This window comes from Vanessa atalanta, chromosome 21 (genome assembly GCF_905147765.1).
Source record: "Vanessa atalanta chromosome 21, ilVanAtal1.2, whole genome shotgun sequence".
In the NCBI taxonomy this organism is placed as follows: Eukaryota; Metazoa; Arthropoda; class Insecta; order Lepidoptera; family Nymphalidae; genus Vanessa; species Vanessa atalanta.
In genome coordinates, this window is record NC_061891.1 from 414598 (window position 1) to 440349 (window position 25752).

The 25752-nt window shown below is 32.7% G+C and overlaps 1 protein-coding gene and 2 non-coding genes across 3 annotated transcripts in view; 1 reads left to right on the top strand and 2 right to left on the bottom strand.

Annotated features, from left to right (window-relative positions):
* LOC125072250 (neurobeachin) overlaps window positions 1-25752 on the top strand; it is a 420639-nt gene that overhangs the window by 200867 nt on the left and 194020 nt on the right. The window contains exons 4-6 of the mRNA XM_047682786.1: window positions 4792-4892; window positions 6063-6158; window positions 23276-23397. Coding sequence (XP_047538742.1) covers window positions 4792-4892; window positions 6063-6158; window positions 23276-23397 — 319 coding nt within the window. The remainder of the gene's footprint in view (window positions 1-4791; window positions 4893-6062; window positions 6159-23275; window positions 23398-25752) is intronic.
* On the bottom strand, window positions 11310-11382 carry Trnaa-agc. The gene has a single exon. It is a non-coding gene; the product is annotated as a tRNA-Ala (tRNA).
* Window positions 12508-12580, bottom strand: Trnaa-agc. Its single transcript has one exon. It is a non-coding gene; the product is annotated as a tRNA-Ala (tRNA).

Genomic DNA, 25752 nt, shown 5'->3' on the forward strand with positions numbered 1-25752 from the left:
TTAATCAATTACAGCTAATAAATTGGTACTTTGTTTCAATAATGTAGTATATTTTACAAGTGTATCTCATATTGAATATTTTTTAACCCGACTTGGGTTTCTTCTTCCCATTTATGGTATTTATCGCTTATGTACACGTAATGAAATTAAAATTAAATTCAGTGCAAATCACACTCGTTACAGCGACGATAGAAAACTTGAAGCTAAAGTATCCAGATGACGATGTCTTAAAGTAAGTTACCAAACAAAAACTTTGAGGTGCGCCATAGCTTCTCGTTACACAACATGGTGTAAAATAAAAGAACCGTGCTTGGCTTCTATCTTTACCTACTAATGAATCAGGTCACTCGTTGAAAGTCTTGTGTTGTAAAAGTGTACCTTTTAGATTAAATTAAACCTTTATCATGAGTATAGTTCTCTCTCCTGGTAAAAAATAAGCTTTAAATTCATATGTCCGTTTGCAAAGAATGTGAACTCTTCTGGATTACACGGGCTAAATTTTTAGGCTCTTTTGTTACTGTTCTCAATTATACAATTAAACTCGTCTACCATCGACATTCTGCTCTTATTAACTTTCGCTTCTATTAAAAATTATTATGAAACATTGGAATTTGTGTCGTTAAGAACAGTAGTAGACTTAAAGAGACGTCTCTCATTGCTAATTATATTTGCACTTTTTATATTATATGACGATAGGCGGACGAGCACATGGGTCTCCTGATGGTAACTGCCCATAGAAAATGGCGCTGAAAGAAGCGCCGGCAACCTCGGGAAATACGATGTTATGTCCCTTGTGTCTATAGTTACACTGGGTCATTCACCGTCCGAATCGGAACACAACAATATTGAGTACTGCTGTTTAGCGGTAGAATATATGATCAGTGGGTGGTACCTACCCAGACGGGTAGGTAACACAGTTGAAACGATTGAAGTTTTAGAGTAGGTAATAACATTTTTGATCCTTTTTAATACCCTACCTTATTGCTCCACTAGTATCAGGGAATCGAAATTGCGATACAGCAGGAAGTATTTATAAGCTGTCAGTATTTTTCTTACTAGTCCTAGCAATCGTGATTTATATATATCATGTTATGTACTTATGAAATCTTTTTATATCTATGTAAATAATTTATTTTATAAAGAAGATTCTGTTAAAATAAAATGTTATGTGAAATCAAGATAAACGGACACGTACGTAAAGATAAAAATAGAGGGTATTACTATATTATATACGAATTGGTAAGATCTTGAATATTAAAATAAGATCATAATATAAACAGTAACTATTTTTAATGACTATTTATATAGAACTAAGGGCTTAATGTAAGTTATTCTAATGTAAGTACATGTTTCTGAATACATGACAAGGTTTATTAATTAAAAGTTATATTATTTGAATAATCAAGCAGATTTTCAAAAATACAATTTAAACGAGATATTGTATAACTCATAAGTGCATAAATTCCTCACTCCTTACTCCTACATGGACCCGAATGGGTTCAGGCGCAGGACCAGCGATGTTACGTACTTAATAAATGTAACTATTTACCGAAGCATAATAACTATGTCGTTGTTTTAATCATCAATAGTACCATTAATTTTCCATATTATTCCGAGTTTAACTTTCAACAATAGCAAACAGCGCAGACTCGATACTTTGTCAACAATACAACTTAATTTGCGTCTATTGTTCGCGACGAAGACAATACGTCGCGTATACAGTATGTATGATGTACGCCCGAGTTGATATGTGCATACATCCAATATGAAAAGTATGTTTTGATTGTTCCAATGAATTATATTGTTACGGCCGCGAATTATTAGAAATTTTAAATATAACAGGCATGTGGTAAAGATGCATTATTAAGCGTTATCTATCTTAACTACGATGTTATATATATGTTACTGTAAAAGCTCGAACTAAGGTAAACCTTAAGATTTTCCAGTTAAACCTAAGATTTACCGACATGAGTTGGTAAGTATTTATTACAAAGAGACGACTTTTTCGGACTTTTACCATTTCAACCTAACCTAACCTAACATGTAAATCCTAAGATTTACCAAGTGATTGATGGTAAAAGTTCGAATCCCAAAGTTTTATGGACATTTAACATTCATAATCGGTAAATCTTAGGTTTTACTGGAAAATCTTAAGATTTACCGTAGTTCGAGTTTTTACAGTAACATGTACGTTTGTTACGCTTTCTCGCCTTGCAAATCAACTTTTGCATTTATGTTGTCAGACCGACAGAAAGCGATAGTGAGAATATACTCCGTGGCAGAAATCGCTTAGATAGACCTCATCATACAACTAAGCGTGTTATAATGTATTCACTATGATATATGCACATAATTGCTATTTCCTCGGCTTCCTTGACAGTCATATAGGAAGCGTATAATGATCCAGTTATTAAAATAAAATTCCATGCGAGCCTTATTTCTAGGGCGCAGATAGCATATTAATAAAGTTATCAGGCCGAGAACATTTTAAACCATCGCTTTTCTTGAAATACGTGCCGAACGTATTGCACTTTAAGACCGATTGACACACAGAACACACACACAAACACACATTGGAATTCCTCACAACACAAACGATCTCCCGATCAAAGTATTAAAGTACTTTAATTCTTTTCCTGTATTATATTTGTACTGCATTATATTGCATTGTGATATAAATATCTTTTTCTTGAATAGAATTCGAGTTTTATTATACTTCTCTTTGGAAAAATTTACTTATTAAAACTTCTTGAAGCACCCGTGATCCTTAATGATTAGATTCGAAGTTTGGTTTTGATATATTTGAATATAATATTTCTGCAAACAGTATTTAATCAAGTGACCGCTGAGCTATTTTGAAGTACAAGCCTCAATGGTAGGATGTCCATATAACCCCCTTATACTGCGCTCCCTCTCCTAGGCTAGTATTTTAATTATGGGTATTATTAATAAATTAAAAAAAAAAAAACAATTTAAAGTACTTTATTAAGGATCTTTAAACAGGTCTGTTAAACCGCTTTTCGCCCCGTTGTCATATAAGGGTTAAGTATACTTGACCACGGACGAATTATCATAATCAAATTAATTCTAAATTAAAGTGATATTTTATTGCTATATAATCTTTTGTTATAGGACATGATTAATTATAAATACTGCCATTAGAAACACTCGAGTATCTTTCCTTTATCGTTCAACCATTATTTTCTATCAGGCCAGCAATTAGGCGATTACTGCAGGCATAACGCGGCTTATTAATATAATACCTACGGGCAACAATCCTCTCAAGTACAGACGTAAGCGCTTACCAGTTGTATCTGCTAGTCGTAATAATACCCTTGTATTTAACTTGGCGAACGCGGCACAATCCCGAGCCCGGTCTGTTTTGCGATTTACCGGGATTAACCGCGGCCGCAGGATTAGTCCAGAATACAATGTGGACGCCATTAGGCGACATCCGTAGCGGGTTCTGCTGCTGTTTTCATTTCACTTGGTATCGCGTATACAATGCTTTTTGAATATTCGTCTTTTCATCCTTTTTCTTTTCAATAGTTTTTAATTGATCTTTCCTGAATACTTTGTAGATTATTTTTATTTAATTACATATTTTTGAATAATACGTGTAGTAAGGTTTTCTTACTCCTACATTAACCTTTATAAACACTTATTCATAGCTTTTTTAAGAAAAGGTCAACCAAATTACAAAACAATATCATTTTACAAGCCTCCACTCCGCAGATCGAGAGGTCTGTGTTGTTTTTGAATCAAGAATGAAACATGATGAATGAAAAACTTTGCAGGGAAGACAATGTTTATTCTGCTAATGAACTTCCAGAAAATGTAATTTTTGAAAACAAAAGATGAACTGAAATTAATTTTCTTACTGATTAATTTGATACAAGAATATAGACGTTAAATCACACTTCATTTGGAATTTTATGTATTTAATTTTGGAATCGAAATGATTTTCAAATGATTAATTAATTATTCAATGGCAAATAATTCTTGCATTGCTAATAAAATGTACGTGGGTGGTACAGAAAATGCATTCGCGCGCCGACACTAATATTGTACAGCGGAACGTCAGAACTCGGCGATTGTTCAAAAATAATACCTTCATTACTCATGGTGCCCTGGTATTGAATTCGAGCAATGCGTGGGCCTTTGTTTTCATTCTTATTATGAAAATGTGACGACGACATTCGTAGTCTGCAGATAAATTATTTGAACTTATATTTTATGAGATACCAGATACAATATTAATTACGTATTTTATAAACTTAAATCAATGTTTATTATGGCTTTGTTTGATTCATTTTGATAATGTTATCTTATATACTAAGATAATATTAAAGTTTCAATAAGTGTTATAAAGCAATATATACACGAACTTCCGGAGAACCCTAGCAAGTTTAACTGAGCGCTACATATTCAGATGTGTGGGTTACACCCCATTTACCGCGACGGAGCATCAGCTCTCCTATTTGGTATTCCGATTAATGTTTCACTTGAATTATTAATTCGTTGCGAATGCCTAATTTAGTAGCGAACAGCGTAACATTGTATCGGGCTTTCGACGGAATAATGTAATGGGATATAGAACTGGTCTGATTCCATTATGCAAATGACCTATAATTCATACCGTGGTGCTATTGGTATGGTGTATATTACTGTTGTCTTAAAGGTACCATTTGTGTTCATGCTATTTAATCAAGTCATTGTTATTTGTTAAGCTGAAACCCAAAATTTATTTCATCACATTTTTATGACTACTCATTTTTTTTTTATTTACAGATCTCTTGATAGAAATGTTGGGGGTACTGGCTAGTTACAGCGTTACGGTTAAAGAACTTAAACAGTTGTTTAATGCTATGAAGGCAGTCAACGGTAAATGGGTAAGTAAAAGTCATAATTTTAGGAAAACAAACAATGTACGTTTTATAGTTCTTATATTTAGATTTAAACAAAGATTGAAATCCGCTCAGATGTTTTCTGTGTGGTTTGTAAATATTTTAATTAGAAAAACATTCGTCTTTTGAACAAACGGTTGGACAAAGCGCACACAAGGTAAACAAAGTAAAAATAACAAACGAATAATGTCAGGCTCCACTAAGCAAACATAAACACAAAGTAACACAGCCGTTCCTGTCGGCTAATTAACGCCTGCTATAACGATGCAAATTTGAAAAGCGCCCGTGGTTTCACTAATTGTACGTAAAGTGGGATCTCTCCGTATTAAGCCACATTTTACTATCTTCTCTCGTTCATGATGCCTTGGTACGTGAGAAAGACAATGCGGGGGAGGCTGCGGAATTTATCTCGGCTTGGCTCGACATGACTGCAGTATAGTCATTTAGAGCTCTGCGATCTACGTTTATTTAATAGATTATATTTATTGTTTTTGAATAAGGAAATGTAGAATTGTATTTGTATTTTGCAAAGGCTTTCTAAATACGTATTCCTTTTTAACAAACAAAGTTTGGTATCGCATTGATATCTATACTGTTATCGTTGGCGATCAGATACAACTCGAACATAATTACCGATAGTAAACATAGCCATTTACCGACCGTTCCAATTAATTAGCTCGTAGTTCGATGACGGTCTACAATTAAGCAAATTGGTACTTGCAAGTATGTACATATTATTTTTACTGATCGTATTACAGATTCAATTACATATGTGTATACTGTTTTAATCTGTTAGCTGAATATAATAATCATTACAAAACCCTCGTTTGTCTAGTGGTTATGTATAAAGCCGTAGATTCCGAGATCCTAGGTACTAGGGGCCATGAATTTTCTTAAGCTAGCTAGCCTCTTTTAAAAATTATTTTTAGAATAAAATATTAATTCTCAAAACCAAGCCTTTACATGTACTATACGATTAATATAACTTTTATTTATTATATTATTTTGTTTAACAGAGCAAATAAAAAGCATACGATGTAGGCATGGAGTTAAATACTAAAGTAGAGTGCCGTTTAGTTGTACTGCTAGAGTATATTATCGCCATTTTAAATTTACTCAGCACGTAAAATATGTTAAAACTTAATATTGTTTCAGCCGAGGCACTCCGCTAAGCTGTTAAACGTGCTCCGTCAGATGCCACACAGGAACGGTCCGGACGTATTCTTCAGTTTTCCCGGCAGAAAAGGATCGGTAAGTTTTAGTTTAATATGCAATATCCTATAAAATTTAAAATAGGATGTATGTTTTAAGGTTGTGTTTGCTAATGGATTGTGGACGTACTGTGTTTCACAACCGAGGTCTCAAAGAATATTTAAACGATAAATCAAAATGCAAACCTTTCTGGAAACAATTATTATTATTAAGTAGCTGTATCCGGAGCTTCGCCCACTAGGTATAAGGGCAGGCGGATAAAACAGCTCTTTGACTTTTTTTTCTGATTTCGGGCTGAAATATTATTAGGTATGACCGAAATATTATCTAGCCTCTGTATAAAATGGCTTTCCAATGAAGGCATAATTGTCAAAATCGGTTCTACAATAATTTTAGCATTGATAACTTAAAACTCTTGTAATATAAATACTTTTATCTTTCACTATAAAATGTTCTCGACCCATTTTGAAGCATTTCAAAATTGTTGCTTCCATATAACTAGAAAAGAAGTATTCACTTTAATATTACAACAAAAAATCTACTGACCTAAAGGAAACAAGAACTTGTTCTAAAATTTTGTCTGAAGAGGCCTTTCATTCGACAATGCCGGTTCTACCGGCTAAAAATGTTTTCCTCCAAAATAAAGAAATTACATTTTTACATTCGCGACTCTGCGAATACGAATTCTTTGGAAGAGAGGTTCCTTTTAAAATATTACAATGTCTCTATAGTATAATGTCTCTATAGGATTCTTTAACTTCTGAAACTTCTTCTTTTTGAAGTTAAACTTCTTAAGAATCGTTGTGATTTGATGTTGAACTCGATAGAACGGAAATTAAACAAGACTAAGAAAAAAAAAAGGAAAATTTATTTTTAAGTTCAAAATCTGCTGTGTTAGGCGGTTAGGAAATTGGGCCTGATACTAAGTGGCAAGGTCACCAACCTTGGAAACTGAGTTATTATGTCCCCAGACCCATTAGTTGTACTGGCTTAACTTACTCTTTAAACCGGAGAACTAACTATTGCCGTTAGGCGGTAAAATATACGATGAGTAGGTGGCACCTACCGGGCTTGCCCAAAGCCGTACCAACCCACCAAGTAATATCTAGCAATAGCTTGGGCGTAAACGATCTATGCTTGATATTGTCAGTTTTTTTATTTTTTGTTTACTATATTACTTATAAAAGTATTTATTATTCTGTGAACATCTTTTAAATTACTGATCCCAGCGAAATATTGAAATAGCATTCTATGTTCTCAGACAGTCAAACTGGTGAACTCCTTTTTTATTCGTAGTCATTTTTGCGATCTTAGATTTCCTCACTTAAAAATTCTTCAGGTTTCGCTATAATTGACGCATTTTCCTAAAATAGAAATGATCTCAAAATGAATAAATCTTTTTTCTCAGCTATCTTACAGTTATATAAGCTCTGTGTTAATCAGACTAGTCCTGAATTATTCAAAAGAACTAATATTTTCTCTTAGTACTATTATTATAGATTCAGAATATTGATATTATAATTACTTTCTCGCTACTCCGCAGGCTACATGCGAAATTAATGGTTTTTGTGTCGTATTAAATAATTACGATGTATAATTGACTCCTTTCAATACGCTTATCTCCTAATAAAAACATTTTTCTGCACGGAAATACACGTGTATCCTGGATAGACAACATCTACACTTGTAATAGTTTTTGAAGCAGTTTTGTATTTAAATCCCTAAATCAGTTTAATGTATTCACTGACTAACAATCAAAACAATAATGGGATATGTAACCGCCGGGGTAGATACCACCCATTCATCATATATATCCCACAAACCAGCTCAAATCATCATCGTGATTGGAAGGGTGAGTGAGCCATAACTAGAAACACAAAGGACATAACATGCTAGTTCCCAAAATTGATAACACATTGGTGATATGAGGAATGATAAATATTTCTTAAATTGTACAGTGGTGACCACGTACCATCAGGATGCCATCAGTTCACTTACATAAATTACACAAAAGAAATCGTTAGAACGAAAACAATAATGTACATTCGTATCTACTAGTATTCGTATCTAATATATGTGATGGTAATCTCATATGTCCAACACGCAAAGCCCTACACGTAATTGACCCAGATATACGCCAGGAAATAATAAACAAGGGATTATGCACACAGTTCTATAACCGAAATAATTGGAGAGCACACTAATGAATATCCTATGCCGGTATTATTCTCCCCTTAACGCTATCGAGTTCTTGTGTTTCTAGTGGCTATTGTTTGACGCATGTTGTAATTTATATTGTATTTGTTTTTATATAAATTTCGTAGTTTTTTGTTGTCGGATCAGGTATTTTTTTTAACATCCATATATGAAATATTTTTAATAATAACTAACTAAACGAGGGTTTTTGTTTTTTTTCGGCTATTTTTATGCTGATATTGGAGTTTGTTTTTTTTTTTTTTAATTTACTATGAAACTATCATGTCGTAAATATTAAATCCCATCAAAAACATAAATGTAAAAATGAGAGCCAAGTTAAATATTATGATATATACCTTGGTTGTTGTCTTCAACGACAAAAGAAGTGAGATCTAAATTTGTGCCAAGTTAAATAGTCCTCTCTGAAATTTATTTATAACTACATAAAATATCATTTCTTCTTATAACTTGGGGTAATATATTGTTGCCTAAGGTCTGACTTGGCTAGTTCTCATATACAAATTATATTATAGCCTTCGTAAGTTCTAAGCCAGTTACAAATGAATTATAAACACAAATTAAGCACGCAAATATTCAATGGTACTTGTCTGGATATAAACTCGCAATATCTGGTTAAGATTCATGTTTTCTAGTGACTGGACCATCGCAGCTCTTAATGTACGTTAATACTAACTAAGCAATACTGAGCTGTCCTCCATTCTTCTTAGATGTTCTGAGTTATAATTTGTTATTCTAAGCACAAACTACAATTTTTGTTTATAAACATATAAGAACTAGCCAAGTCAGACCTTAAGCAACAATATATTACCCCAAGTTATAAGAAGAAATGATATTTTATGTAGTTATAAATAAATTTCAGAAAGGACTACTTAACTTGGCACAAATTTAGATCTCACTTCTTTTGTCGTTGAAGACAACAACCAAGGTATATATCATAATATTTAACTTGGCTCTCATTTTTACATTTATGTTTTTGATGGGATATCACTACTTTTTGTATATAAATTATTAGTAGGTACTTATTAATAACAAATTTAATACCAAATGGTTTTTGTTAAGCTATTCTATTTTCTTATGTTTACGGGGTATAATTGTCTTTTTTTATACGTTCTTATTTTTCTTGTAGGTACCTCTGAAATGTTCGAGTGAATTGCCCATTCAGTGTCCGGATTTTTTTTACGCGTTTTCTGTTTATACTTAATTTGCCCAAGTAGGGGTGGTATAATGTGCGCAGACGGTTGTACTCTACAATAGAGCTCTCTTGTGTCTCGATTTGACTTGGACCTAAATTGATAAGATGTACTCCATTTAAGTTTTTAACTCTAGAGAGGCCAACGTAAGCCTGCTCTTTACTTAATATAGAGGAGCCTATGTCGAAAAGAGCACCTTCAAGGCGAAGAAATAATATATAAATAATATATTTATAAGAAGGCATTGAAATAATTCTTATGATCGCGGTTGCCACTCGCTCAGACACGTCCGCGTTAAGGTTTAATCGCAACGCTTCTATCCCGCTGCTTCGGCGTCACGTCGCGCGCCGTGTACCGAAATGCCTATTATTTATTTTTTTAAAGTATATATATAGATTTTGCACCATTGATGTGCGCTAAATGCTAGTTAATAACGTAATAAATACCAAAATCGGCTATACTAATAAGTAATAAAACGGAAATATTTGGATTTAAAAAACTTAAGGGTGGTATTCAACTTGTTATATATTCACGTGAAGACCTTAAAATCTACATTAAGACCGGCTGTTATAAGTTTTGATTGCTGGTTCTTACATCATTTTTTTTTATTAGAGTTATTACAGGAACTAATAAGTATATAAGTATTCCTATAGACCCAATAAAATGAAAAATTATAATAAAATGATAAAAAATTACCAGTTTCAGATTTTTTCCTTTATATTGGCCTTATTATCTACCTGCATGCCAAATTTGAACTTTCTAGGTCACCTGGAAGTAGGTTATAGTTTTGATCTATAGGTCAGTCAGTGATAAAAATGACGATTTTTAGACGTTAATATCTAAATAACCATTTGAGATGCGTTTATGAAATTTGGAACACATATGTATCTCACGAGTCTCAATATATGTGCCAAATTTGACACATTTATGTCAAATAGTTTTTAAGTTATGAGGAGGTCAAAAGTGGCTCCAAATGGTTCGTGTAATATTACACACGGTGCTGCACGCCAGTTCTGTTACTAGAACTTGGCTGACACGCTACCGCGTGTCTAGATGAATATTTTTGTTATTGTGAGAGAGCTTTGTTGAACTGATCTTTTTATTTTGAAACGATGGGTCTTTCAATAGTTTCGTTCGATTTCGCTAAAGTTTCCGGCATTCGATGCAGTTTTTTAAGCTGGAACAGTAAGCTAAAACGTTAAAAAAAAAACAGAATAACTAAAATCTTTGATGTTATTTAAATAAAACGTATCTATTTTTTTTTATTTTCTTGAATTTCTTCGGACCAGGTCTACCATTCAGCTCCAAAATCTAATCAGATCTAAGTCTTAATAAACCCTACCAAACGTTGTGTCGAGCATTTCAGTCGGTTAATTCATTGAGATATTATACGACAAAATTGTTTTTACACATACACACACGGTCGAACGTCAAGATAAGACTTTAAAATTAATCTCGGTCCTTATAAAATATGAAATTCAAATTCCACGCGGAGTTCTTGTTAAGAGCAGACAAACTATAAACATGATGTTTCATAAAATATATTTATGAATTAAAGTATTAATATCTCTTGCACAACATTGAGGTCAAAAAGTTCTGACCAACTACCAACTACTCAGAAAGAAATAACTTAGACTAGAGAAGAAACTATTTTATTTTCAACGATTCCAACATCTATTTCTTATAATATATAAATTTCATAAATTGTTCTTATCATCTTAAGGTAATAAAGCGCTTTAGAAATTTTAGAAATGTTTAATGTATCTTCAAAAAAAAATCCAATTGGAGGCGCCGGGTATCGATCCCGGTACCTCTCGCATGCTAAGCGAGCGCTCTACCATCTGAGCTACGCCCCCGTTAGTACTTTCGACGAAATTCTTGGCACCAATACAAATGTCTCGCAAATAGAAACGATTACTACAACGCTGTCTTTCACTTGCATATTTATAGTTTTATCACGTTTTTATATTTTGCTTTATAATTAGAGGAATACCTAATTCATTAATTACAACATTAAACAAGCTGTTTATATCAGCTGGAAATGTAACACGTACAAAATTATACATTAGTAATTTAAACGTCCGTATATGAATAATTATTAACCGTTAAATATGTTATTTTTTGATGGGTAATGTTTTTAATTAATAGCTATATTAAAATGTAATTATTAATAAAACTGCTAAATAAAGAGTTTTACTTTTTTCTTCGTAATAAATAAAACAATTTCACGTTTTATTTACATATTATATTCCGTTAGAGGGGCGTAATACCCTTCTGCATGTCTACCTCAAGACGTGCAGAAAGGGCGGGCCAGGAGGAGTGCAAGAATGTATGTAGGGGTGCAAAAAAAAAGATTAGAAGAACCAACACATGCACATATATATTTATACATGCTTAAATATTAATACCATTTAGGTAGGTGGACTGGCAAATAGGTCACCTGATGGTAAGTGGTCACCACTGCCAATAGGTATTCGTGGTTTAACCATCCCTTACATCGTCAATGCGCCACCAAATATCGGAACTAAGTTTTTATGTCTCTTGGTTACACTGGTTACTCACCGATCAAAGTGCTTGCCCAAAACCGAGCATCCAACTGAATAAAATATATATACATATATATGTATATACGTACATATATATACATATATATGTGTGTGTGTGTGTGTGTGAGTTGTACACATATTAATTTACACATGACGTTTAACCGTTTTTTTCAACACGATACAACATTAATTTCCATCCCTTCAGTTACTACTTATAAGTGTCATGAAAATTAGATTCAAGTCAGCTGTCAGCTTAGAAAATGTATTACGGTAAAGTACTGTACTCCAAGCTTTTATTGAGATTAGGAGGGTTATTTCAAGTTTTTAGTTATGATTATTATTAAGGAAATTGTACACCTCTTAAAAATATAATTTAAATTTAGTTTCAGTGAAAACAAATTTATATTTTTACTGAAAACTAAAAAAAGTTCTGATTGGAGGCGCCGGGTATCGATCCCGGTACCTCTCGCATGCTAAGCGAGCGCTCTACCATCTGAGCTACGCCCCCGTTGAAACGAAATACTCAATACTTGTACCACACGCGGGTGCGTATTGTAATGATTTCCAAATACGTGACGTACAGTCTTACTTTCATTGTAGGTATGTAATCAGGTTTTACAATTACGGAGCCAAATACTTATTTTAGATTAGTTTTAATATCCAACTTCTATGGTTAGCGCAATACTTACACATCGAATCTTGAGCTATCGTCTCTTTTCTTTGCTGAGCCGATTATATAAGATTTCAATAATAGAGTATGTAGAATACTTACAATTTAATTAAGGTCCTGTTTATTTATCACTAAAAGAGCAATGTTTTGTATGATGATAGAATTGCTTCGTTCTAGTTTAAAGGTGATTAGTGAGTATTCTGATTGCAAGTGGATTTTGTTTTCAATCTATTTAGCTTCTCGGCCTTATTGTTATTATCGTTATGAAGTACGAATGAATGAATTTGTAAATCTGATTTACTTAACCTTAAGTAATTAAGTATTACTAACAGTACCTCGTGCACGATGGACTAGTGTAGCATATTCGGACTTAATTTATAAGACAAATGTTATATTGATATACAGTTTATATTGAGTTGGTGCAATTTAATTCAATAGAAGAATAATAAGAAATAGTTTAAGTCTTATTAGAGTTTGGTCTGAGCATTAACAAATCTTTATTATCGAATCGTTATATCGATTGTCTGGTGTCATGAGAACGTGTTAATATTTAGAACTCATGTGAATGGTATGTTGCTCGGGATTTCTCACCTTATGGTAAATGATTCTGGTGACACGTGTTAGCAATTTAGTAAAGTGTACTAATATTTTCGTCGAGTTTATAGTATTCCAATATTTCTTACAGTATATTGAGAAGTTCCGATTGAATATTTGGACTTATGTAATGTTATGTCTGCACGTGTTCCAACTTGGTTTATTGTAATCCTACGTATGTATATATGTATATAAAAATAAATAATCTTTACATGTTTGATATATGTAAAATTTTCTATTTTTAGGTACTAACGACCGTTTTTATTTCTATCTCTTTATTTATAAATTATTTTAAGATAAAGCATGAAATATTACACATAATTATGTTTTATTTCGTTTATCGATTCTAACGCTCGCGCCGGAATAAGACCAATTAGGACAGAGCGCTTTGATTGCGATCATCAATTAAAAGGAAAACTAACCAAAATGTTTCATAGTGATTAATATTTCTTTCAGCAATGTCTATGTCTGTCTGTCCACTAAGCGTCTGGTGGTTTATTTATCAATCAGTCTACCTACGTGACATAAAAAAGTCATTCTGCCATGTTTTTTTCCAATGTATATTAGTATGAACCCTCACAAACCATTTATACTAATTATAAGAACCCCCGTTTAGAAAATGTCGTTTATAAGAATTTCAGTACTTAAGTATATATTGCTTTATATATATCTTAATTTGCTTGAGTTTTATTTGTTCTGTCTAATTGGTTTTTCAGATGTGCATTAAAAGTTTCATTTGTTATAGATTTAAATCAGGTTGTTGTAGTTATGAGAGTCTTTAATTAATCAATCTCATCAGTGTGCTCATTTTAAAAATAAATAGTCTTGAAATATATTTCCAGATATTTATTTTTCCGATTGCAATCTCATTGCTTGCGTCGGCGTACCGATATTGAATTCATCGTCTCGCTAGAGTCGGCTACGCTCAGCGTTGTTACCGTTTGCGACACCGACGCGTTTTATGCTTACCTATAAATATATTTTATAGCTTGTAATATCATAAGACCACTTGTATGATTTTATATTTCAATACTAGTATTAAATAAATTGTTTTTTTTTTTTTCAATGTATCAGTTTTAACCTCTCTCTAAAATATGATTCTCTGTTTCTTTGTACGTTCAAGTCAAGTTCAAGAGCTACACGTTTGTTTTTTTTATTATAAATAAATATCCCTTATCCCTATAATTGCACTGCTTTACAAATCTCCCAAACCGAAACTGGAGCTTTGCGTTACTATAATTGATAAGTGAACAACCAAGCAACCAAATTTATAGACCGAATAACAAACTATTAAAAATGTATATAATTATTATCAAGACTTGCAAACTGTACTACAAAATTTTAAAAACCTAGTTTGAATATTACTAGTCGTAAAGCGGATAGGATATATGACCAATTTCCATACAAACCTTCATCATAAGTTTCCACCTCTCAGGTAATTAATTTTCTAAAAGCATTAATTGTCTTTATCTCATTAACAGCAGCCTAAATATTACAGAAGCCTATATACCGATTTCCATATTATTAACATAATAAATGTCGAATTTCCATTCAAACATTCATGCCCCTTTTAACCCTGATATTGTAGGATATGAATTTTTAAAAATCCTTTCTTAATGTAACTTATGTTCCAGTAGGTTACGAGTATACGTAAGTTTAGTTTGTAGTTTGTACGTTGTATTTCATTTTTAAATTTAATTATGTAGATATATTGTGGATTCCATAATACAAGTAGGTATATTGAAAACGTAATACGCACAGTTAAGATGGTCTCAGACGAACTACTCTCTGTATATCTCTGCTAAAGTACTCTCTATGTTATCTATGTTCGTATATGTTTTAGGAAACACGTGTGTCGGCACACGGTGCAATCTCACACCTTCAAAGACACGTACACCACGTAATCGACTTCGTATTTATTTTATTTTTCGATCGCAAACTTACTCTTTTCGACGTACCGATATTGAATTCAGCGATTTTACCGAAGCCATAAAACGAAGTGAGATTTTGTGTTTTATTATAGTTTTGACTTTTTTATTACCTTTTACGATATTGATTGATGTTGAGCTATTTATAGTTGTCGGTTGTTTATTCACAAAACTGTTTTATATTCCATTCACCAAACAAATCACCGTTTTTTTTTTGCATAATCGCAGATAGAAAGATAAAATAATAAGCAATAAAATAAAAATATACGTTATTCAAATAGGCTTTTGCAAGCGCTTTTGAATCGTCATTTAACGATATTAAGTGAAGCTACCACCGGTTCCGAATGCAGATTCTACCGAGAAGAACCGGCAAGAAACTCAGTAGTTACTCTTTTTCAACGTTGAAAATACAAAGTCATGTTAGTTAAATATGAATATCAATTATATGTATGTAATATATCTATGCCTAGAAGTCAAAAAAGTATTATCTCCACGCTTTTTTTTATCATCTATATAATCTTGCATTAAATAATATGCCTTCTTTACCAATGTATTTTTTACAAATGATTTGAATATGAAAGGGCAAAGTTAAAAATGTCTGCGGAATTTTATGATAGAAACGAATACCTTTGATATATAGTTGTGACAACCGAATCTCCGAATGTTACCTTCAAATAATATTTAATTTAATTTTATAATATTTAAATAAAAAAAAATGGCCCATAAATCGCATCGGAAATCCTATAAAGAGTTTCAAAGCCGTTGAACGCAAAAAGCTCTCGCAACTATTTCATAAAAGAGCTATTACAGAAGAATTATTAGGAAATTCCGACGATCGGAATGGGACTCATCGAAATTAAATTCGATTCGAATACGAACAAAGTTCGCAAAACGGCGTTGTATCAAAATTTCAATCTCCAAGCCGCACCGTTCCAATGAATTGAAGAAGTTTGACGTTAGGTTTTGGTAAGGAATACCTTTTACATGTGGGTTACGATGCTTGATGAAAAGAATCATTACTTTCATCGAATATGCATTTTTTTTTACAATATGAGCTGTAATATTACATACACTTAATAATTGTGTATTTAAATGATATTCGACCACCAAATAACAGTACTCAGTATTGTTGTGTACCGTTAAGAAGGGTGAGTGAGCCAGTGTAATCACAGGCAAAATAATAAATAAATAAATATTGGACAACATCACATACATTACTCTGAACATACCCACACCCACACACAAACACCCAGACCTAAGACAACACAGAAAACTAATGAACTTTTTCTACATCGACTCGGCCGGGAATCGAACCCGGGACCTCGGAGTGGCGTACCCATGAAAACCGGTGTACACACTACTCGACCACGGAGGTCGTCTAAAAAGGGTCATAACATCTTAGTTCCCAAGTTTGGTGGCGCATAGGTGATGTAAGGAATGGTTAATATTTTTTACAGCGCCTTTGTCTATGGGCGGTGGTGACCACTTGCCATCAGGTGGCCCATATGCACGTCCGCCAACCAATGCCATAAAAAAAAATTAAGTTTAAAATCAAAACACACTTTCCTTTATAATCCTTTCCGTAATGCTTTGTGCGATGATCAATAATTATACATAATACAATTATATACATTTTATATGTATAACTACAAATGAATAAAATCGTTTTAATCCGTTTATTTAAAGAAAGACGAATTTTAAGTTATCTCCAAGTAAAGTTCCTAATAAACTTATAATACATGAAAACAGGAAAACCGAACGAGCCGAGCGCACGGAGCAAGTTTGTAACGAGGGGAGTTTGGAATCGAATTGTCTCAGAATTTAATAAGTCCGCCTCGGGGAACCACCTGATGTCCCCCAGACAATAATTTAGACCAAATGAAGAGTAACGACGGAGTAATAGTGACAGTTTAATAAATAAACTAATACCTCAAGTTGCGCCGTCGGTGCAGCTCGGCTGGGATTTGTCATTGTCGAGATCTTAATTTTTTTATTGACATATAAGTAATAATTAGTACAAAAATTAAAATATGCTTTATTCAAATTTTTTATTCAAGTAGATCTATCTTCTTCGTTTTGTAGTAAGAAATGAGGAGACGCTTTTTTTGTAAAGTTTAACTGAAAGTTATAATATATACATAAAACCTATATGAAATTTATCATGTGAAAAAGCCAGTTCAAAATATAGATTCTACTAGAATAGAAACTCCTTCCACCAAATAATTAAATCATATTTTACTCAAAAATCTTTTAATATGAGAAGTTACATACTACATCATTAAAATAAAATTTTAATAACATTCTTTCATTTTAAAATACTAATTGAAATAGCCTATGTTTAAAACAAATATTGATTTGGTTGTTAACAACATAACTTCACGGCATACCGCATACATAAAATACCTCGAGTAATTCGTTAAAGATTTTTCTCAACTCTGGAGGCGTGAACTAATTAAAACTCGCCGTGAGCTAATATACGGTAATTTATAGTACAGTGGGGACCGACCGCGCCTAAATGGCACTAATTAAAACATTTCGATAATGGATTTCACGGCAGCCTCAACTTACCTGCAGCTTCCTATCATTATTACGTTCATAGCCGCTTAAGACTTTGTTGTTTGTGTAATATATGGTTTCGTTCATCTGTATTATTTGTCTAAATACCAATAAGTATTAATTAATATTGTTGTTTTTATACATTTCAATTGATAAACGATACAGTTTTACCAGTATCGACTGTTGCCTTTTGCGGTTGTCTGTAACTGTTCACGATTCATATTGTATTTTGCGGATATCCCTAGTACTAATTTGGTACCTCGCTGACCCACAAGATTGCCAAAATTGCCCAGTATCCCTCCGCCTTATCAATCTGCGAACGGATAAACTTATCCTATTTCTGTGTATAGCCGGATGATGTTTGATTATTTGTGAGTTTCTCGTGGAAAGAGAAAATATTTCCGAAACAAAAACCATCAGTTGAGACTTCTGGTTCATTGATCTTTTTTGTACACACCTGATTGCTGGTTGTTTTTTTTAACTTCGTATATACGTAGATCTCTGTCTATTAGCGCTTTTTGCCAGTTCTTTGGTTCTGTGGGTTCCATAATTTTGAATACTTCGACGCTTAGAAGGTGCTGGCGGTTTGCTTGTTATCATTTTAATGAATACTTGAATGAACTCATATATTTGACGATGTGGTATACCGATATATTTGGGTAATGTAGATGGTTTAAATATTTAGATGACTTTGGTCGTATTAATATTATTTTATCAATTTAGAAGATTTTTATCTTTTGGTAATCTTAACTATTATTTTATTTATGATGATGACTGTGCATCGCGAATATTGGATGAAAATCTGCCACATGTGCCCATCCAACAATCTGCATTGGAACAGCATGGTGGAATTGGTATTATATACCTTCTTCTGAATCTGAGAGGAGGCAATGGGGCAACTTTACCTTTATATTTTTCACTTTCTCTGTTTTCAGCCATGACATGACAATATGAATTAGTGAGGCTTTTGCTGGCTGACTAGTATGCATAATTGCATATGCTAGTCAGCCATTTACTGTAACCATTATTAACTCAAATTTATTAGCATTCATGCTAATTAATCGTGTTATCATAGCTTGCCTCCGCTTACTTCCCTAGATCCTATATATCAGGGTACTTACTTGACAACGAGAAGAGGTGCGAGCATCTCTTCAGTTCTTATAAGACTCTTCCACATTCAATTTTTAATGTTATTTTTACTGTTAGAATGTATAACCATTAAACTATTTTTTACTTACTCTTTTCTTGGCTTTAATGATTTAAATGTCTTAGACTCAGGCGAGAAGCCAATGAGAGCTACAATTGTACCGAATACATTGTGTTGAAATTGAAGTATGTATAATTCTGAGACAATCAAATCCCTCAATTTCGTAGATTTGGTAAGATAATCTGTGAACAATCGATTATCCAAACCGTTAGTGGTGGTCGTTTTGGTGGATTAATTAAGTAATTAATACATAATGATATTTTATTAAAGATTATTATTTTAAACTCAAGCTGGCTTATTTTTAAACGTAACTGTTATTTTGTATTCACTTACTCCAAAAAGCAGACGCTTTGATCGATACTAGGCAAGTAGGACAATTCAGGAGGACCATTTAACCGACTTCCCTTTTCTTATTGGCAATTCTTATTCAAATACGGACGGCCAAATGTAAGCCTTGACATAATGGAACTCTTCATGACCGTCTTACGTGAACATCTATAAAAACAATGTTGCCGAGGGACGAAAAATTTTGCTTTTTACAGACTACTTATGAGCTATTTCTTTCAGGTTTATTTTCTGATAGAACTTATCCTCTGCCATCGTTTTATTCATCAGATCTTAATCTATTTACAAGAAAAAAATCGTCATAGTTCTATATTTTGTCGATAAACAGACTAGATTATTTAGAAGCAGTTACAAATTGCATAATTACTTTTTCTATCGTTTTGGCCTGCCTATAGTAAAAACTCATTATTTTCATTAACTCGTTCGTTTTATTGGTTATGAATTATGATCAACGAATGATTAATCATCATTCATAACACAATGGATCATCGATTTCGATTGTGCAATTCTTCTAGATTTTTAAGTTTTTCAAAGCAATAAACTTAGATTTAAACTTTTTTCATTATAATTTTTGCAACGTTAGAAAATTGTGTGCACCTAAATCTAACGTGGATTAACGTTTTACATTAATCTAATTTTTTTCCTTATTTATCGTAAACTCACCCGGGAGCCTCCATTTCTCTCTGTCTCCCTTATCCCTAGATCTGACGGCCAACTGACGCATCTTATCCCACGCCACGGTTATACTAGGGAAACATGTTACGTGAGAATGAAATATGTTTGCTAATCCAAATCTCGGACCTTGTTTACAAGAGTTTGTTAAGGTTTTCGTGGGTATAGCGACCGGACTACGAATTACACCTTCTTGCTTTTATTTATTCCTAGTGCCGTTTTATCGTTTTAGATAATTTAGGTCTACCCAATTACGATGGAAAAGTTGTGTATCCAGTTTATGGTGAAAAACTGTAAAAAAAAATATATTTTTTTTTGTTTTAAGGCCTCTCGAAGGTTTGAAACTAATTTCACCACGCTACTAAAATATTATCCATTAATACGAGTTGATAAATACATTCTGAGCTTCGAACGACACATGCAGATTTAGTTTATCACGATGTTTTCCTTCATGAATTATAAACTTGAGACTTGAACCTGCAATCTCCGTCTCAAATGCACGCGCTCTAGCGTCGACCTGTTCTACTTTTATTTAGTAAGTTAATTTTAGATTTTTATATTTATAGGTAAAAAGTATACATGTCATTTTTAAACTCAAAATATATTTATAAGTATAATATAGCAGTATGTCGCTGGTAAATGAAAACAAGATAAGTCAAATTGAATTTCGCTTGACTTGACATTCCCGCTGAGGATTTCGACCGCGTGGATTTTAAAGTCGGACTTATATTTCCAATGAAACGTTTTATCATAACAACGTTTGAACGCTTTAAGCGGGAGCAAGCTGAAGAGTGGTTTCTGATGGGTTTTTAAACGAAATAAATCTCAGCTTCATTACCACTCGAGCTCTGAGGGTCATTAACTGAGCCTCGAAACGTCACAATGTTTCGCCGAGATTTACTTTAATCGAAAAAAAGGCCCAACCTTAATAATGGGGTATTCATGTTAACGAGGCCACTATTGCGTTTCCTCCAATTCTGTTCATCTTTTATATTTACTAAGCTTTTAAGGCAAATTGTCGTTTTCTGGCTTTATTTAGAGAAGTATATCTTTGTTACGAATGAGAAGACTAATGATATATTCATTACATATAACTTTCCTTACCTTATCACGTTGAATAACTGATCACGGTTCTAATAAATGTAGCTTTTAATTGAAAACAACACCGACTAAAAAATCCCCCAGAAGTTTCTTCTTTCCAGCACAAAAACAATCATTGATATCTCAAATTTTATATTTACGGCTCGGATGAAGAAAAATTTGATTTGAAAAAATAAATATAAAAAATGGGGCTGTTGGTCTGCAGGGGTTTAATGTTTAAGTCTGATTGTTATGACAACATCATTATAAAATATTTTGCGAATGCTTTCCGTCATAAAAGCTTACGCTCTTTAAATGTCTTTAATGTGATGCCTGAACAGATCGTCGCTTAAAACAATATTTTCGCCAAGAAAAAATAAACGAACGAGGGAACATTGAGATTTCAGACAAAAAAGCTTCTGAAAAATTTCCTGACTTCAAAGCGGCTTTGGTTATTGTACCTGCCGACGAATTTGTCGAAATTTGTACTAGGAGACAACATTAACATTATTTTGTATAATCATTATTATTTTTTTAATAGAATTGAGTAAGATAAGAAGGAATTTGTATCATTTTTATGCATGAAGTTTTCTTTATTTCTTCTAACAGCACTTGTGCAGGAACGCTCTCTAATGCGTAGCGTATCTTCCATAAACGGGTCTCCGGGGAAGATTAAACGCCACTCGATACTTTATCCTGGGCTATAGAAATAAATAGTTCTCCGAGAGAGCAGATATTTTATCTCAATTCCCCGTTTTCAAACGTATATTGCAGAGCATTTGTTTTTGGAACCCTTCAGGGCTAATGGCGGCAAAGAATCGTTATTTATTAAAAGAATATTTGAAGTGAACTTACCGTTGGTATAACATTTTAGTTATTCATTACTAATGTTATTTTAGTTATGTTATATTAGTGCCTTTACCTAAATTTGACAACGATAGTCAAAGTCAGAGATAATGCACAAACTCAATATACACTCTGCCTCCTCACTGTCATAACCAATCGCCAATTGGACGCCAATCTGTCAACGATCAACGTCTTTACGTGCCTTTCGCAATCCGAAAGTGTAAACACTGTCATTTTTTAAATCCTAGAGAGATTTGATTTACAGGAAAACTTAATACTTTTCATTAGTTTGATCTTTATTTCTAGTCGGGCAGTATTACTTAGCCACTAGATCTGCGAGGCAGTGAAGTATATCGCTTGATATCGTTATATAAAAGTTTCATGTTTATCAAATAATTTAATATTCAATATTTATTATTCAGATAATATTTAATGTCTAATATTTATGTTTATTGAAAACCTAACGGAATTCAGCAAAATATAAACATTAATATTCGCGCTGAAATTTATAATACGCACGGGACTGACATATTTCCCCGGCCACCGTGGGCCGATAAACACCGCATAAATATCATTTTAACATAAATATTCGTCAAAAATAAAAATGGGGTTAACGTGCCGCGCCCAATATGCGAACCGTAAGGCCACAACCATAATTCATAAAAAAAGAGTTATGTTTAATAGCGACTTCTGGCTTGAAATGGTAACATTTAACCGGCTTTCCGTTATGAACTCCTAGTACTGTAGTTGCATATGTAATATCACTTTTGAATAAAAAATATATTTAACTACTGCGTAGTTTTACTACCAAGCGACACTTTTTACATCGTTCATAATTTAAAATTTCTAACAGACATTTTTTTTAATTTCTCTCAATATTAAACAGTATTTTCTGCAATTCTTATTTTTATAAATCCACTTGATATTTTGATCATTCGTGGCCGATTTAAATGGATAAAAATGGATTATTTAAAATAAACTTATGGTAAAAGAAACTCATTTAAAGCCTGAGGACGACAGGTATAATAGATCTCATTTATTTATTTTTTATTTGAAATAAGTAGTAGATATATTGACCATAAAAAAATGGTCACAATTGCAAAATAAATAAAACAAACTTGTACATAATTCGCGACAAATTTAATATTTTTCCATAGAACGATGGAGACAAATATAAATGATGTATCTTAAAAACGCTGCGTTGTTATTTTGTATAAATACATATTTATAATTACATGTTGATTTAATTTGTACGTTATATACCTTATTCATAATTATTATTTTGTAACATGTGTATTGTTGCAGGCCGTGGTCCTCCCGCCGCTCGCGAGATGGCCATACGAGAACGGATTTACATTCACGACGTGGTTTCGGTTGGACCCCATCAACTCCGTCAACATTGAACGAGAGAAACCATATCTATACTGGTAAATATATTATTTTTTTATATTATAGGCACCTTTAAGTGGCTAGTATGTTATTCGCTTGTGTTGACTATGATACGTATATAATGTTATTTGAGAATATATATTTTTCAGTTTGTATTCGTATAGTACCATTGCCAATACCTGGCGGTGTTTACTTATTGCCACCGCCCATTTGCCAGTCTACCTAGCAATTTTATATATAAAGACAAAATATAACATTAATTTGACACCAACAAGTGGTTATTTCACACACAGACAGACCTTTCTTAGTATGAGTCAGTGAACCCGGGAATTTTCTGGAACAGCCATTTGCACTTGAAACCTACGGTAATAAGATGATAAGTTGTTAAATAATTACCTTCCTCGAAGACATTGTTACGGGAAGAATTAAAAATCTCATTTTACACTTTTACTGCGCCACCAGCTACGTCATCTTAGATGTTATGTCTGTAATAATAATGGCTCACTCACGCCTTAAACTGAAAGAGCAGTACTTACGTCAGACTGAATGATGAGACGGGCGTGCATAAAGTCCTAACAGTGCTTTTTTACCGTTGTAATAAATTGTTTAATTATATAATTACATCCATTTGATGATACCAAATTTACTCAAATATAGATAAATGCCTAGATTATATGATATTAACAGTATGAATTTGTATTGGATATAAAACTTTGAAGCTTAATATTATTTGTTTGACTACACTGTAAAATTAATCTTATGGCAATGTATTAGAGTACATTTCTGAGTGTATTATAATTCACTCAGCTTTTCTCAACTAAGATTTACGTTAGCTCAGGAGGGCTTTTAGTCTTAAAGTAATGTCGATGCGTCGAGAAACATAATACATAGCTTGAAATATTAAGAAGGTTATATTTATAAGGTTTGGTTTATTATATGTAGGGTAGATTATTTTTTGACATGGTAACGAATTGTTGAGACACACGTAGTAATCTGGGGCGTCTGTTAAATTCTCAATAAGCTGGCATCTTAATTGTATTGACCCTCTTTTGTTAGTCCGTTACGGAAGTTCTTAGGAATTGTTTTTTTGCTATGGTAAATGATATCTTCGCTGATTAGTGATTTATTTATTGAATATAATGTACCGTGAGAGTAGTCTTATTTAAGTTAATAATCTACCATTAAATTGCGTAAACTAATGTTGAATTTAACAGAAAATACTAATATAGTTCTGAGCTTTTTGTTAAGGGAACTCAGTTTATATTTGTGTCTTAAATAATTTAAAGTATAAGTTTAAAAGTATTTTTAAAAAACAAATTTAAGATTTTTTTTTTTTTCATGAAATATAAGAATTTTTTGTTACATTAATCATAATAATCATCTTTGCAAGCTTGAATCAAGTCAAAGTGATTACTTTGATTCTTTATAAATTAAAATATTATTTAAATATATTATTATTCTTAAAGAAGTATGCCCCATGTTTTATATGAGAACAATAAATAGAAGTCAACAAAATGTACAGCCTGTAAATTCCAACTGTTGGGCTAAGGCCTTCTCATTCTTTTTGAGGAGCATATTGACCACGCTGCTCTAATACGGGTTGGTGGATTCACATGTGGCAGAATTTCGGTGAAACTAGGTTAATCCAGGTTTCCTCACGATGTTTTCCCCTTCACCGCCGAGCACGAGATGAATTATAAACACAAATTAAGCACATGAAAATTCAGTAGTGCTTGCCTGGGTTTGAACCCGAAATCATTGGATAAGATGTAAGCGTTCTAACCAATGGGCCATCTCGGCTCTTTTATAATAGATCGTCAGGATAATGAAATAAAAGCTTCTTTGTACTATCTAGTATTCATTTTGAATAAATATGAATCACAGTTATATAAATGTAAACAAACTATAATTGAATTCCTTCTATTGTATGTGTAATATAAATTTACTTTGATTAAAGTAAAAACGTATTTGAATTAATAATGAAAATAAAATATTACCAAGCGGTATTGTTATAAGAAAAATCTTTAGACACAATAAACTACTCATATAAGTAATATAAACCAATCTACATATGTAAAACACCATTTTACAAAGGGAATAACAATTCGAGGCGACAAAAGCAGATTCTATGTATAGTTCATTGATTCTAGTCGGTAGACTAGGTACTAATACGGCACGGTAATAAGTTAGTAATTAGCTAAACGCATGCGAAGTCCGAGCCAATTCACTTTACGAGAGAGTCGGATTAGGCGGTGATTTCGTATCTCCTGATGTTTTGAACGAAAATGAGTATGTCTATTGTAGTGCACTCTTGTTTTATGTTACCCTGGTAGTTAACTGAATATAAATGTTTTTAAGATTCACTTACACCACAGTTTAGTAACATATAATTA